Source organism: Enhydra lutris, unplaced genomic scaffold, assembly GCF_002288905.1.
Source record: "Enhydra lutris kenyoni isolate GAN:26980312 unplaced genomic scaffold, ASM228890v2 scaffoldscaffold16, whole genome shotgun sequence".
NCBI classification, from domain to species: Eukaryota; Metazoa; Chordata; class Mammalia; order Carnivora; family Mustelidae; genus Enhydra; species Enhydra lutris.
This window is the reverse complement of record NW_019154100.1, coordinates 551,990-566,058: the sequence shown is the minus strand read 5'-3', so window position 1 is coordinate 566,058 and position 14,069 is coordinate 551,990. Positions and strand designations below refer to the sequence as shown.

At 41.3% G+C, this 14,069-nt stretch overlaps 1 protein-coding gene across 8 annotated transcripts in view; it reads right to left on the bottom strand.

Moving 5' to 3' along the window:
• Positions 1 to 7,296: 7,296 nt before the first annotated feature.
• The window catches only part of LOC111147283 (ADAM metallopeptidase domain 22), a 220,380-nt gene continuing 213,607 nt past the window's right edge, over positions 7,297 to 14,069 (bottom strand). For all 8 annotated transcript variants that reach the window (XM_022503232.1, XM_022503234.1, XM_022503231.1 and 5 more), the window contains 2 exons: positions 11,479 to 11,602; positions 7,297 to 7,583 (listed from right to left, as the gene is read on the bottom strand). In XM_022503232.1, coding sequence (XP_022358940.1) covers positions 7,563 to 7,583; positions 11,479 to 11,602 — 145 coding nt within the window. In that variant the 3' untranslated portion in view covers positions 7,297 to 7,562. The remainder of the gene's footprint in view (positions 7,584 to 11,478; positions 11,603 to 14,069) is intronic.

Below are 14,069 nucleotides of genomic sequence, written 5' to 3'. Positions count from 1 at the left end.
AGTACCTGTATGTAACCCTTTCCAAGCACTCTGTAGGGACGTGACTACAGGAAGCCAGGCGCTTCCTTGAGGACAGCTGGCATAGATTTGCACCACAGCAGTGATATAGAATTCATCCCAGCCTGCTCTCCCGTTGAACCAAGGTGGAGGGGAGACTTCCGTTTGAGCAGGATGTTCCAGGTGTGAGAGGCAACGTGAGCTAAAACTTCTGCTATCCCAACAAGACTGTGCTTTTCTGTGTCAGTGTTCACCTGAATTATTCTGCACCTAAATCTTCTAAGACCTGCAGCTATATGAAATCCTAAATTTTTAAAATCTCACAATAAACATATACAAACCCTCAGTCAAGGGCTTCTGTTTTTCTCACATCTGTACTTTGATGACCTAGAACTACTTTTTTCCTCAGCAGACTGGGAGCTGAAGACAAGAGAAGTGCGTGCCAAGGTAAAGAGCAAGCAGAGGATGAAATAGCTATGTGAGAGGCAGACAGCCAGGTGGACCAGCTCTTTAGGCAGTGGACTGGGAAGCTAGGCGGAGTCCATCCAAGGCCCAATGCTTCTGAGTCTAAGACAGGGGAGCCCCACCACCGGGACTGTCCGTCTGGATACAGTGGGTCTGTCTGGGCATGGGAGGAAGTAACTGAGGCAAGGTAGGTGGATAATGGGAGACTGCCTGCCAGCCAGCTAAGGAAACTGTCCAACAAACTGAGCGGCCAGCCTTTACTAAAGGATCGCGGTTTCTCGTCGTGTCGATGGGCTCTTCCAGGACAGGAGGGAAGAGAAAAAGAAGAACCAACCCCCATTTGGACCACCACAAGGCTTACTAAAGAGAAACAGCGATGGGGAGAAAAATAGGATAAAAGGGAGTCAGGCATCAAAATAACATAAAATCTTTTATTGAAAGTCACTTTATTGATGTTACAATGAGAGTAACATAGAAAACTGTGGTATCTTTTTAGTTTCAGAAGTGAATTACTAATAAAATTGTGCCAGAAATTTGAACAAGTTAACAGTGACCTTTAAAAACAGTAAGATTTTTGTTTACCTACAATATAAGAACAACTTGATAACTTGAACAGCCATAAAACACATCACACTTGCTCAGGAAAGCAGTTGCCATATACATTTCAGTTGGTGACTGCCAAAACCCAGTTATTTTTAAAATAGCTTAAGAACCTGAAGTGCAGAGGAGCAGAGAGAATACATTAAAATGAAGCCAATCTTAAGTATTTACATGGGATCGATCACCTGGTTACCAAAAGTGAAATCATGCTGCTATTAACACTTCCCCACGAAGCGGCTTCCATGATCTGTAGATGGACCTTACCCCTTACAGATGACGGTTGTGGGAAACACTAGCGCAGACCTACCTTGGCTAACCTATAAACTGCTATGGTTAGGTAAAATGCCCAGTTTCTAAAAGAAGTTGTCTTTTGGGGATGCTAGATTAGAGGGGCATGTCTCTTCCAGCAGGTTAAAAAAGGACATACATGATTAATTATCCTAAATAAACCTTTTGTTAAGCACTTTTGAAGTTAGTGTTAAAAAAAAATTTTCTATACAAAACAGAGGTGCTGGGTCGTTTTTCCCATTAAAAAGACCAGCTGTAGAATCACAGTTGGATATTGTGCTGGATTAGAAAAGAAAAGTGGGGTTTCTAAACCAGGCAGTGATATACACATACAATTTAGCAAGAACTCTTGTGTTATTACTAAATAAATTAATTCATACCAGCACTTTCCATAATTGTTATCCGGTATAACTTAGCACCACTGTGTTTAAAGATTTGGGGGCTACGTTATTTTAGAACTTGAACATTAGAACACAAAAATCCACCTCTGAAACTTTTTAACTTGAGAGGAAAATGTCCTTCATAAACTCTTTGAAAACTTTATTGATGATTTTGTAAGTGCATTATCTGAAGATCGCTCATCTCATTGTATGCCTTTTCGTAAAAAACAAACACACCCTACATCTTCCCTGGTTTTGATTTCAAAGATACCCAAAAACATGAAATAACGATGCCCCGGAGCAAAACCTGCAAGCCTTGAAGCACCTCTCAGTATAATCCAGGTTTTATGAATAATGCAGCAGGACACAACAGGCAGAAATGACTGGCCCATCTCGGACAGGCCCATGAAGTATTTAGAGAGCCGACCACTCAGTAAAACTGCAAAGCTCACGAGTCTATTGTAGGCACTCCAGAAGCCCTCTGTCCCCACCACATCCCCAGTGACCACGCCTGGCTTTTGAGTTCTCCATTCTGCTCCTATGACAGGACTAAATGCCCCATAACCTCCCAAGGCTTGCTTTCTATCCCCCCTCTCCGACCTCAAACGTACCTGAGGATCAATCTCTCAGTGACTTCTAAAGTTGCATAATCCATGCCCAATCGCCAAAGGGAGGAGACTAAAGGTTCCTCCTCCCCCCACGCCCCATTCTGCACCCCTGTGTCTCTCCCCAGTGCCAATTAAGCTGAGGGAAAAAAGCGGGGTGGGGGGAGACTTACCTCCATGACAGTGACAGCTCCTAGTCAGGAGAAAAGGGCTGACAAGCTACTGGTGGGGAGCAACTTGGTAAGTAGGAAGGGTCTGGAAGCATCGCTCAAACTCCATAGGGAGGATGCTAACTGTTCGTCAGGCCCTGGGTATAAAGAACAAAAATGCTAGGCAGGGTTTTTTTTTTTTTTTTTTTTTTTGAATGTTTTGTTTTTCTACTTATAGACTGAACCAGATGGTGCTCCATTTTGGGGGCTCTGGCAAAGCCATGAAAAAAAATGTGAGCAGAAATATGCCCTGATTTCTGAAGTCCAGCTGCATCTTTGCTCTGCATCTGCAGGTGTGGTGGGAAAGCTCCTTTCAGGATTAAAAGCACCTGCCCACCCACACAAACATAGGGCATGAGCGTGCATGGTTCCAGCAGGTGTGGCTACATGCGCGCACACACACACACACACACACACACACACACACACACACGGCATGGTTCCAGCAGGTGTGGCTACATGCGCACACACACACACACACACACACACACCCAGATGATGGGCTGCTGCCTCTTAAATGGTTCACAAGTGTGGTTTGGGCTCCTCACAACCCAGTGCATAAGGAAAGCTGCTTATGAAAGTCCTTAGCACTCCCACGCCAGGAGGAAAAGTTGGTGCATCCAAAATCAGAGTAGTTTATCCATTTGGAAAACTGAGGAGAAAAGCAAAATAAAATAAATAAAAAAACTGAGCCTCAAATTAAGCCCTATTCCATAGAGATGTCTGCTTCCTATATATGTATTTAAGTTAGCAGAATGAGAAATTCACCTTGACTCCACTGAACAACAAAAACGCGGGTGGCAGTTTTAGAGGAAACCCTAAGAAGTGAATGAGATCTTTTTTCTATTGAAAAAAGATGTTACGCCACCAATGGAAGAGCATTTCCTGGAAAACTAATGGGAACTTACCCACTGGTAGGGTGGCATTTCTAATACACTGCCCATCGGGGCGCCCTTGGCAGCGGCTGGCACACTGTCCTAGTCAGGCTGTGGCCGCAAGCCTCTGGCCTCCCTTTGTTCCTTCACTCCCTTCACGTGGTGACACATCTGTTCCTCTTCCCACTTACTCTGCCAGCAACTCAGCATCCTCCCAATGAGCTACCCTTCCTTTACGTTTGAGTAGAATAAAGTAAAATGGTCTTCTCTTTAGGTAAGGATTTATTATCATGTTGAATAACACAAGGAAATATTTAAAACACTAAGTATATAAGTTAAAATAGAACTACATGACAATAGGAAATGAAGAATGGATGAAATAAATAAACCACCTTGATTTTGAAACACAGTGAGTAAAAACACCACATTTCCTCTGGCCCACAGGTAATTGCAAAAAGTAAAGAACAAAATCTAAAAAAGTAAAAGGTAAAGTAGCCACAAGAGATCTGGGACAATGGACAGGATTAAATTATGCAAATCTGCAAGGGAATCAACAGAAGAAGAAGAAAAAAAAAAAGAAGAAATGGAAGGCTGTTAAGAAATTCAAATATAAATAGTCCTCTTCTGGAAGTACACAAAAGATCTAATTTTATCAGCAACTTCTTTTAGAAACCCTATCAATCTTATGCTCAGAAATCTACACCAGACTGACCTTATATATAAAGACAATTTTAAAAGCCTTTCTAAAGCAAGGGGGAAACGAGAAACTGTAGCATCACTTCATAAAGCATGTATCTCAAACTAAAAAGTGTATTTGGCATCTTAACCCTACATTTACTTTATTAGCCAAATTTTTTTTTAAGGAACTGCACTGGGTTTCTTTAAAATATAGAGCAATGACACTAAATTGAAAACCCTATGCTGCACTCTGAGTTTATTCCCTTCCACAGACTGGCAGGTGCCCCCGGGATCACCTTCCGGCCAGGAAACTCCAGAGGAGGGTGCCACTTCCTGACTAGATAAAGAGTGGGCTGGACCCAGACCAGTCAGTCTGACCCATCCGTTCCTTCAGAGGCTCCCTCCTCCCCCCACCCCCTTGTTGGCATTCTTAATAAAGAGATTGCAATGTTGCTTAAACACGAGTTTGCTCTACGCATTGTCTGTGGACAGACGGAACATCTCAGGCAGCGGGCTGTTAATCTGAAGTTTTATCTACGCACACAACTTTAGAAAGAGAAGAAAAAGGCATACAATGGAACAGAAAGGCCAAATAACTGCTCTCCTCTGCTTAGTAGAATGGTCCTAGAGTTGTCTGGGGGCTATAAAGATTGGTTGCATGATACAAACTGCTAAGGTGACCTCAAGGTTCCTCTCCAAAATCGCTATTAAAAAAATAATAATGCTGTGCTTCTGTTGAATGCCACAGGTCTATTTTCCCTGCCTCCGTGGATGAAAAGTCACAAATATTTAGATTTAATATATCTAAATACCAACCATGACTACACATTGAAGTATTTCTCAAAACTACCCATTGACATTATGAACTTGTCAAAGAATTCTGCAAATGGCTATGAGAATGTTCAAACATTCCTAGATACCCAGAACATTAAAGCTACTACAAAATCATAATCTCTCTGCAAATGAAGCAAATTCTTTTCATTCAGTTCCATCTGAAGGTTATTGTCAAGGAGGAGGACTATAAACACCCATGTCTCCCAAAAGGCATGTAACAATGATTTTCACTTGCAATAATAATTTTCATGTAAAAATAATTGAGAAAGTAAGGAAAGGGGAGTGGTGAGGGGATGTATGGACAAGTAGCTTACCATTTGTGAATTCTTTCAAATGAGGGTTTGCGAAATCATAACTAAGAAGCATATTTACACAAGGTATCTTACATTCAAATCTATAAACTCTTTTATAGTCAAAATAAACCTTATAACATTAGCATTTTATACACTCAATACCAGAAAACATTCAGTGCACATTAAAGTGATCTTGGTCAAAAGCCACTTTATTTGCTACATCTTCAAATCTGTCTGCCCTCCTGTCCTTCAGTTGAGCTATGTGGCAAGGTCACCCAACACTCATGCAAATCTTAATCTGATCGATCATTTTATTGTAGAATCGACGATAACATCCCTTCCTGTCATGAAAAATGGTGTTTACATTTTATAGTTTCGAATGATTAAATTGCTTGTCAAACCTTTTTAAAGACATTCAGAAGAGAGGTCCATTACAGAAAACACAAAATACACAGGTTATAAAACACTGCCTCTAACATGGCCCTTCAGCTTGGGCATCTAAGATGACTACACGTGAAGATGAAATGGATTTTGACCATGGATACTACTGAGAGAGATTGAATTTAGAGAATATTTCTGAAATCTTGTCTGCAGATTCCATTCCTCTCAAGAAAAAGGAGGAAAAATTAGAAAATGCAGAAGTACTCTTCACATGAAAGCATCTGACCGATCCTATCAATTTCTGAGTTCACTCCCCAGGGAAGTTTTCTTCTAGAAGGACAGAGCTGCATCATAACAGCTCATCAAATTCTGGTTTTAAGGAAGGGACTTGAACATAGATTTCTCACTTTTCTATGAATTAAAAAAATAAGAGTTCAAAACCTCAGATTCTTTCCCCTGTCAGCTGTTTGGGTGACTTCACAGTTGCCCGCACAGTTGTGGCTTCAGGTTTCTTCAAACCCTTCATGGCCCAGTGAGGCTTCCCAGCCTGGCTGGGAGAACCAACCCTCACCATCTTGCTTCCACATCAGGGTGGAATAGCCTGTTGGACTCACATCCCACTGATGATAAATCTCCTTAATAAACAGTGTAAATGTTGCTTGTATTAAAATAAGTTACTCATTTTACAGGTAAGGGTGGCTAAAAACTTTGGTCAGAGAACAAAAATTTAGGCCACAGAGAGTTGGCATATTGGCAAGTTGGAAGCAACCAATGTATCAGCGGCCCACGGTCTCGTGCGTCTTTGGTGCACCTGCTTCATCTCAGCAGGGTGTGCTGTCGAGGGCCTCACAGGCCTCCAGGGTGAAGCCAGCAGTACTCTGGTACTGAGAGCTAACAGCTGCTGAGGCAGGCACTGTCACCCCAGAAGGGAAACGGGCAGCTTGCAGGATTCCCGGGGGGGTGCTGGGGACAGCCATCGGCCTCCGAGTGCCTGGAGGCAGGCAGGAGAGCAGCTGTACTCCTCAACTCCTGCCCCGGCCAGCTGTGCAGGCCCCAAGTTTTGCTGGGCATTTTGTTCTCTGGTTCAATTAACTACTCAGTAAGACTGCCTCCAGATGTGCACGGTTTCAAGGGCTATCACATGGTTTGGATGAATACCAACGATGTAGAGACACACTGACAGCACTGACCACTGTATTTACAACATCATCTGCTTATCATCTTTAGAGACCATCTGATGGATGATGATGATGTGACTGTGACTATTTTTAGGCATTTGGCAAAATACACTTGTGTGTAACAGCTGCTTTTTTTTATTTTAAAAATGTTTACATATGTACAATTGTCCTTGTATGCGGATATAAATATGAAAAGTAAAAAAACAAAACAAAAAATAAATGTACATGTTTAGAGTTAGCATATGGGATATTGGCCTCTCAAAGCTTTTAAAGTCCTGTAGACAAATCCTAGATGCCTTAGCCCTGCATGCTAGTTTCTATTATGGGATGTTGCTTCCTTAAATGTGGAAATTGCAATAAACAGAAGCTTCATGCACATAGCATTGCTGTCTACAATGAGGATGTGCTTCAGAATGTCAGTTCTGAATCCACTATTGTCCCTTGGGAAACTTGCTACATTTGGGTCATGTGAGTTAATTTTAGTGGTATTTCTACATATATCTGTCATGCGGATTATCCAGGAGCATACCAGTACCTTTATTGTTCCCATGTTATAGTGTAACATTTCAGTAGTTCTTCTCATGGTTCACTTAGTCCTAAGCCAATGACAAAAAGAAAATGGTCTCCTGATGTGAGACTCGGCTTCCTCTCCTCTGGGGCATCTCAGAGGGTCTTTGTATTGTCTGAAGAGCAGATAGATTTGCAGTGATTCCGTGAGGCTGGGTTTCTATAAAAGTTGAAGTAAACAGTTTTGATGTATCGCATGTAAACAGTGGATCTTAAATGGAGGTCTCCCATAGCTGCACAACAGAGAAAAGCAAAATTGCACATTGTGAAAGCAGGAAACAGGCATATTCTGAGCTAAGGATGAAAAAGAGTTGGTGATTCCAGCCGCACTTGAGCAGTTGTGGAAGCACACTTGTGTCAAGTCGAATAAAGGGATATAATAAACCTTCCAAGTTTGAACTTTCTCTTTGCTCTAAACCTGTGTCTCAACCTTTTTAGCAACCTCCACCTTTAAATACAAAACCCCTCACATCTTCATTTAATGTTACTCAAGAATTTGAATAAATATTACATCACCAAAGAAATAATTTAGAGTATCAGTTTTTTAAACCATGCACGTACTTCTCTTCCCCGGGATTCTGATAGAGCCTTCTAGTGCCGTGTTTCTCAACCCAGCTTCACATTTCAAGGATCTGGGGAGGTTTTGAAAATGCTACCGCCCAGAAAGCACACCAGACCAACTAAATCAAAGTCTTTCTGTGTGGGACTCTGGCATCAGCATAGTTTAAACGCCCTTCGGACAATTCTCATGTGCAGCCCATACTGACAATAATGGCCTTGGGAAAGCCTGATTCCATCACTTCCACCACCACTCGCCCAGAAATGCCTGCCGTGTGCCTACGACCTGGCCATCTGCTCCCCAAATCCATCGCTACCTTCTAGAAGACTGTCCTCTCTCAGCAGACCCATCAGAGTAGAATGATGCTTCCATAGCAAGATGCCCATTCAATGCCCTCGCCTCTTCCCTCACCTTGCCTCTGCCACCAGGTCTGTACCCTGGTCTTGTTCATATCTCATTTCTACAATGTTCAGTAATTGCTTTAGTGCATGGTAAACAACTTCGGCATGACCAAATATGAATGCAACTCTGTTCACCGGAGGACAGCCAATTAAAAAAAAAAAAAAAAAAAAAGGAAAACAATCAAGCTGATAAAATATTGTTTCCAGGCAATAGGATTTGGGTGCACTTTTATAAACATGAACAAAGAAAGTCTAAGACCACTATGAATTAAATTACATCCAAATTTCATTTTTACTGACAATCTGGGGCATGTCATTGAATACCTAATGAGTTTCTGGGAAAGGAAAAGCAGAAACAGCTAAGTGACTATGTGGATGTCTCTATACGGGTTCCCTTAATGGGTTCTCTTCAATCTTCACGGCAATCTTGTTCTGAATACCCATTCTGGCTACTCCAGGACTGTGGCAGAGCTGCCTGTGTTCTCACGCCTTAGAGACCAAATTTCTCAACTGTAAGGACGTTTGTGTGTGAATGACCCCTGCCGGTGGAGACTAGTGAAAATGAATGGTTACACGGGGCGTCTGTGGGGTGTCTGAGGGAAAGAGGATCTGGGCTGATGCTCAGATGATGGTATGGAGTAGTAAAGGGTCCAGACTTCAGATTCGGTGAGCCCCGTGTTCTTACAAATGAATATAAAAATTAGTAAGTGACCACTTGCAGAAAGGGAAGCAAAGGGACAGCACTGGGGAACCAGAAGATCACCATTACCCGAGTGAGGAAAAAGGAGCAAAGAATGGCCAAGCCATCACTTTTAGGAACAGACACGACTGGCCATTTCTAGATGGCTGTAACAGAGGGGTTGCCCCTAAAAAGATCTGCTTGTTAGATTCTCTGCAGCCCACAACGACAGCCCAGAGACAGGGGCTGCCTACCCTGCAGGACTCTGCTACGTGATCCTGTGGACACCCCACGGTGGGTGGAATCATTTGACCTTTCACACAACTGTCCCAGGGAAGAGGCCATGGGCCAGCCACTTACTCTGGGAAGCCGACATTTTCATGGGCGTCCATGTGGGGACATTAATAACCTAGAGCCTGGTATGACACTGGCTAAGAGAATATCCCCAACTACATAAAGCAAAACAGCAATGTAGACAATTTATCAGAGGTAAAAAGTGGGGTGCTCTACTTTGACAACTCCCTGAGGAATGCCATCAGCCTTGGAAGTCATTACAACATACTCACAGCGTAACAACTGGATGCCTATTAACAATTCTGTTTTTTAAGACCAGAAAGCTGAGCACTGGGAATCAGAATTTTCTTCTTCCTGTCCATCTTTTACCATTACCCATTATTAACACGGGAAGGAAATTCTTCATGTAATTAACAAAACACCAGTGACTGACTTTAAAAGTTTTTTTTGATTATAGTAATCCAATCTGCTTTTAACACGTCGTGTTTTCTTACTATGAGCCGATCAAGGTAAAATCTGAATGAGTTCTATTTCCCTTGAACCCCATTATTTAAGTTCAGGATCAAAGAGTCTCTGAAATATCTTTCAAAACCAAAAATCCTAGGAACCCAAGACCCACTAGCAGATAAATCTGCTCAGGCTCTTATTTTTTTTATTTTTATTTTATTTTATTTTTTTTAAAGATTTTATTTATTTATTTGAAATATAGAGAGAGAGATCACAAGTAGGCAGAGAGGCAGGCATAGAGAGAGAGGAGAAAGCAGGCTCCCCGCTGAGCAGAGAGCCCGATGCGGGCCTTGATCCCAGGACCCTGAGATCACGACCTGAGCCGAAGGCAGAGGCTTAACCCACTGAGCCACCCAGGCGCCCTGCCCAGGCTTTTAAAGCTTTATTTTATTTTATTGCAAAATTATTTCCGAGAAGAACATTACACTGTAACTGACCACAACAGAGTTTAGATAGCAATAAAAGTAATTATTCTTTAGTTCTGTCTTTCACTTAAGCCTCTGAAGGCTGGTCTGTCTCTCTAAACTCGACTATATCTCAAATTTCACATAATGGAAGTGTTCTGGGAACAATGCAAGGCTGAGCAGATCCAAAATTAAAGTATAAAAGAGGACTCAGTATTTAAAGAAACTTCTGGTACACCTGAAACTAATATAACACTGTGTATAATGTATGCCAGGTTACATTACTACATTACACTAATATAACACCTCAATACGAAAATAAAAAGGAACCGGTTCTTCTATGTGAAGGCTCAATGACAAACTAAAAAAAAAAAAAGTAAGTAAATAAGTAAATAAAATTTCTGGTGAAGCATACTTTTATATAAATAATCAGCTCTTATGTGTTTTTAAATATGGCTTTTTAAAATATAAAAGGTTGCTAAATTTTACCATACCTTTTGCCATATTTTTTTTAACATTATAGATTTTCATATGTACCCAAATTCATTGTATCCAAATTTCATCCTGTATCCAAATTCCATTCCCATCTCCGAGACACTGGTCTAAGTTTCTGTCACAGTTTCTGATTTCTAAAGTCCTATTGGGTGTTATTGGCTAGTAAGAGGCCAGAGTAAGCAAATCAGACATGGAAATGAGGCTAGTTTAATCTCTGGTATTTCCGGGTATATTAAAAAACTGATAAAGCAAAATACATTCTCTGTTTCATTTATTTCAGACTGTAATATATTAGCTACAATGTATAATAAAAGATAGAAATATATAGCAACGAATGATTAAAACACACCAAATACCTCTAGCATTATCAATGCAGTAATTAAGCTCATTTGCAAATATAAATCTGAGCCCCCCAAATCTTCCATTTTTCAATGGAATCTTGAAAATCTTCCATTTTTTTTCCTTTTTTTAAAACAAAAAAAGGGAAAAAATGGCTCTCCCTTTTAAACTATGAGTTCGTGGGGCACCTGGGTGGCTCAGTGGGTTAAAGCCTCTGCCTTCGGCTCAGGTCATGATCCCAGGGTTCTGGGATCGAGCCCCGCATCTGGCTCTCTGCTAAGCGGGGAGCCTGCTTCCTCCTCTCTCTCTCTCTGCCTGCCTCTCTGCCTACTTGTGATCTCTCTCTGTCAAATAAATAAATAAAATCTTTAAAAAATAAAAAAATAAACTATGAATTCGTAAATAAATGGTAATAATCAAGGCTGTTACCATACAGCAGTCTCCACGTACCCTGGCACTTTGTCGGTTCACTTTCTTCTCTTCATCAGGAAGTGGAGGCATTGGGTATGGGTATTTTCTGCTGGAGGCAATGGACCCAGTTGATGAAGACGGAGACTTGGCAGGAGACAGAGTCCTGAGACGTTGAGAACACAAGACATAAATATTATGTGACTGCTTAGCATCTCTTTCAAATATGTGAAAAGCAGGTTCAGAACAAACCCTCTGATTCCTATTTTCACAGGCCACTACTACAAAGGTCTAACTACAGGGAGATTCTCTGTCCTTCACAACACTGGAATGCTGGAATTTTATCTTCCTAAGGTCATAACTGCAATGGATTATTCAAATGTTAGCACACAGAATCAGACTCTTCAATTAGAAAGCCAATAATGACATTTCCTATGCAAATAGATAAAAAGCTAAAATGGAGAAGGGATAAAAATGATTCTAAGAGCTCATAATGGTAAATTAAGTGTACGACATATTAATATTCTGCCTTATTTTTACCACTTAATGTAAAAAAGTTTTAGTACAGTAATTCCAATTATATTTTTAAGATCTGAAAATATAATACAATTGATACATTTATTAGTTGCTAAGTCACACACCAGTTCACACAAAACTCATGCATTCAGAGGCAAGTGTGTTAGTTGTGAAAGAACAAAGGCAAATACAGGGGGTTTAATAATAAATTAGTAAACATGCAAGCAGTAAGGAGTGCAGAGTTCCAGCCAAACAAAGAGTCTGATGAGAACATACAAAAATGGTCTGATTAGTCCCTACAATCAGTATTTCTGTAGAGGGGAGGATTCTGTGCCATCTAAGTAGATCTTGATAAGGCATGTAGGGTCCAACAGTCCTGTCAATAAGGCGGCTACACCTTATTGACTGGAATGTTACTGAAACGAATACAAAACACAACAAAACCCCTCCCTATTTAGGTAACCTCTCCATCGTGAAGGCATCCCATATGAATATATGGGTAAGCTGTGGTGTATTACGCTGTTCTTGTTTGATTCTGCACGTGTAGTGGCAATATTTGTGAGGAGGCTGAGCTCATGGGAAGAGCCCACATCTGTTATCTTGTCCTTGAAGTGAAAAACAAACAAACAAAAAACAAAACAAAAAAGCACGAGTTTTTTTTTTCACTCACACCGTATCAATGGGAAATAGGTGTGTTCATTTCAGTGGTACCTACGCATTCACAAATGTTACCACTACACATCTGTGACTGCTTCATTCCTGGGGCAAGGTGGCTAGGAGTCACAGAGCGGAAGTGGTTACTTCCTGCAGGGGTCCTTATTGCCAGGGTGTGGAGCTCATCCGCTGGGAGTGTGGCAGCAGGGGGGCGGGGGGAGGGCACGCTGGGCAGGGGCAGAGCTACCGCACTGCATGCAACAGCTTCAAGAGGTCTCTTTTTTCCCCTTTATTTTAAATTTTGGCTCCCCTCCATATGTTATGCTTTGCTCTAGTTCTCCTGTGGTTTTCACCCAACTAAAGCTAAGGTTGAAAAATACTTTTTCCTACAAGCCCTGAGATCCAAGCGAACGTTCTTGCTCAATTTTAAGACTCAGGAGTGGCTGAATTGGCTTTTAATCTGTAACTCTTAACACTTCCTCTATTTTTGGAAAATGTCTAGGACCACTTCTTAGCGTGGACTGTTAGGCTATTACAGATACTTGACTTCTCTGGTGATGAGGCTCTCCACTACAGAGCCAATGGGTAAAACTAATAAGTACTTCAGATCCTCCATGGGACTATTAAGCAGCAGACTACTGCAGGTTTTTCTACTCAGAAATTAAGGATGTTTTTAACTTTAAGGAAACATTTCCAATATGACTATGACCTTTGGGAAACAAACTCAGTTTGTGTAGAATGAGGATAAACTTTTGTATTTAGATTTAAATACATCTTTCTAAAACAAGGGATAGTAATTAAGATTTTTAGCCTCATCATTAGTGGTTAAGACGTCCAAGTTCAGGAAAGCTAGTCAGGTACACTAACAAAGAACTAAATCTTGTTTACTTTAGGGGATCATGCAAAATGAGTCTTCTTTTTAATTTGCTACAGTGTGTATATACCTCCTAGCATGAGCTGTTGGCTTACAGCTTCCCAGACACGCCAGCCATTCATCTGGCCATAAGTCCAAATGACCAGTTCTGCACACGTACCAGGCCATTCCAATGAGAGGTAATGAGTCTGGTCTTTCCTCCAAATATTTTTTCGCATGGCTAAATCCAGTGAATGAAAACAAAAGCAGGAGATATTCTCCTGACACCACCCCCCCCAAGAAATTTGCACTATTGTCTCACATGAATACACCAGTTAGCTGACACTTTGGACTGAGCCTGAGGGGAAGAGAAAGCAGGCAGGATGGTTTTAGTAGAGGGAGGGGCAACCTGTCCTAGAGATTGGGTGGTGTGTGACAGCATAAACAGGGATTATCTTGAGGGCATGTTCAGCCTGAGAATGGGAGTCAGAATAAAGGCAGAGAACAAGGTAAGGTAAATCAGTTTAGGGAACTAGAAACAAACTAAAATTTGGTCACAAATGTCTCAGAGTTATTTCTTCAAAAGTGTCTCTAGGCTTTCCTGACCCTG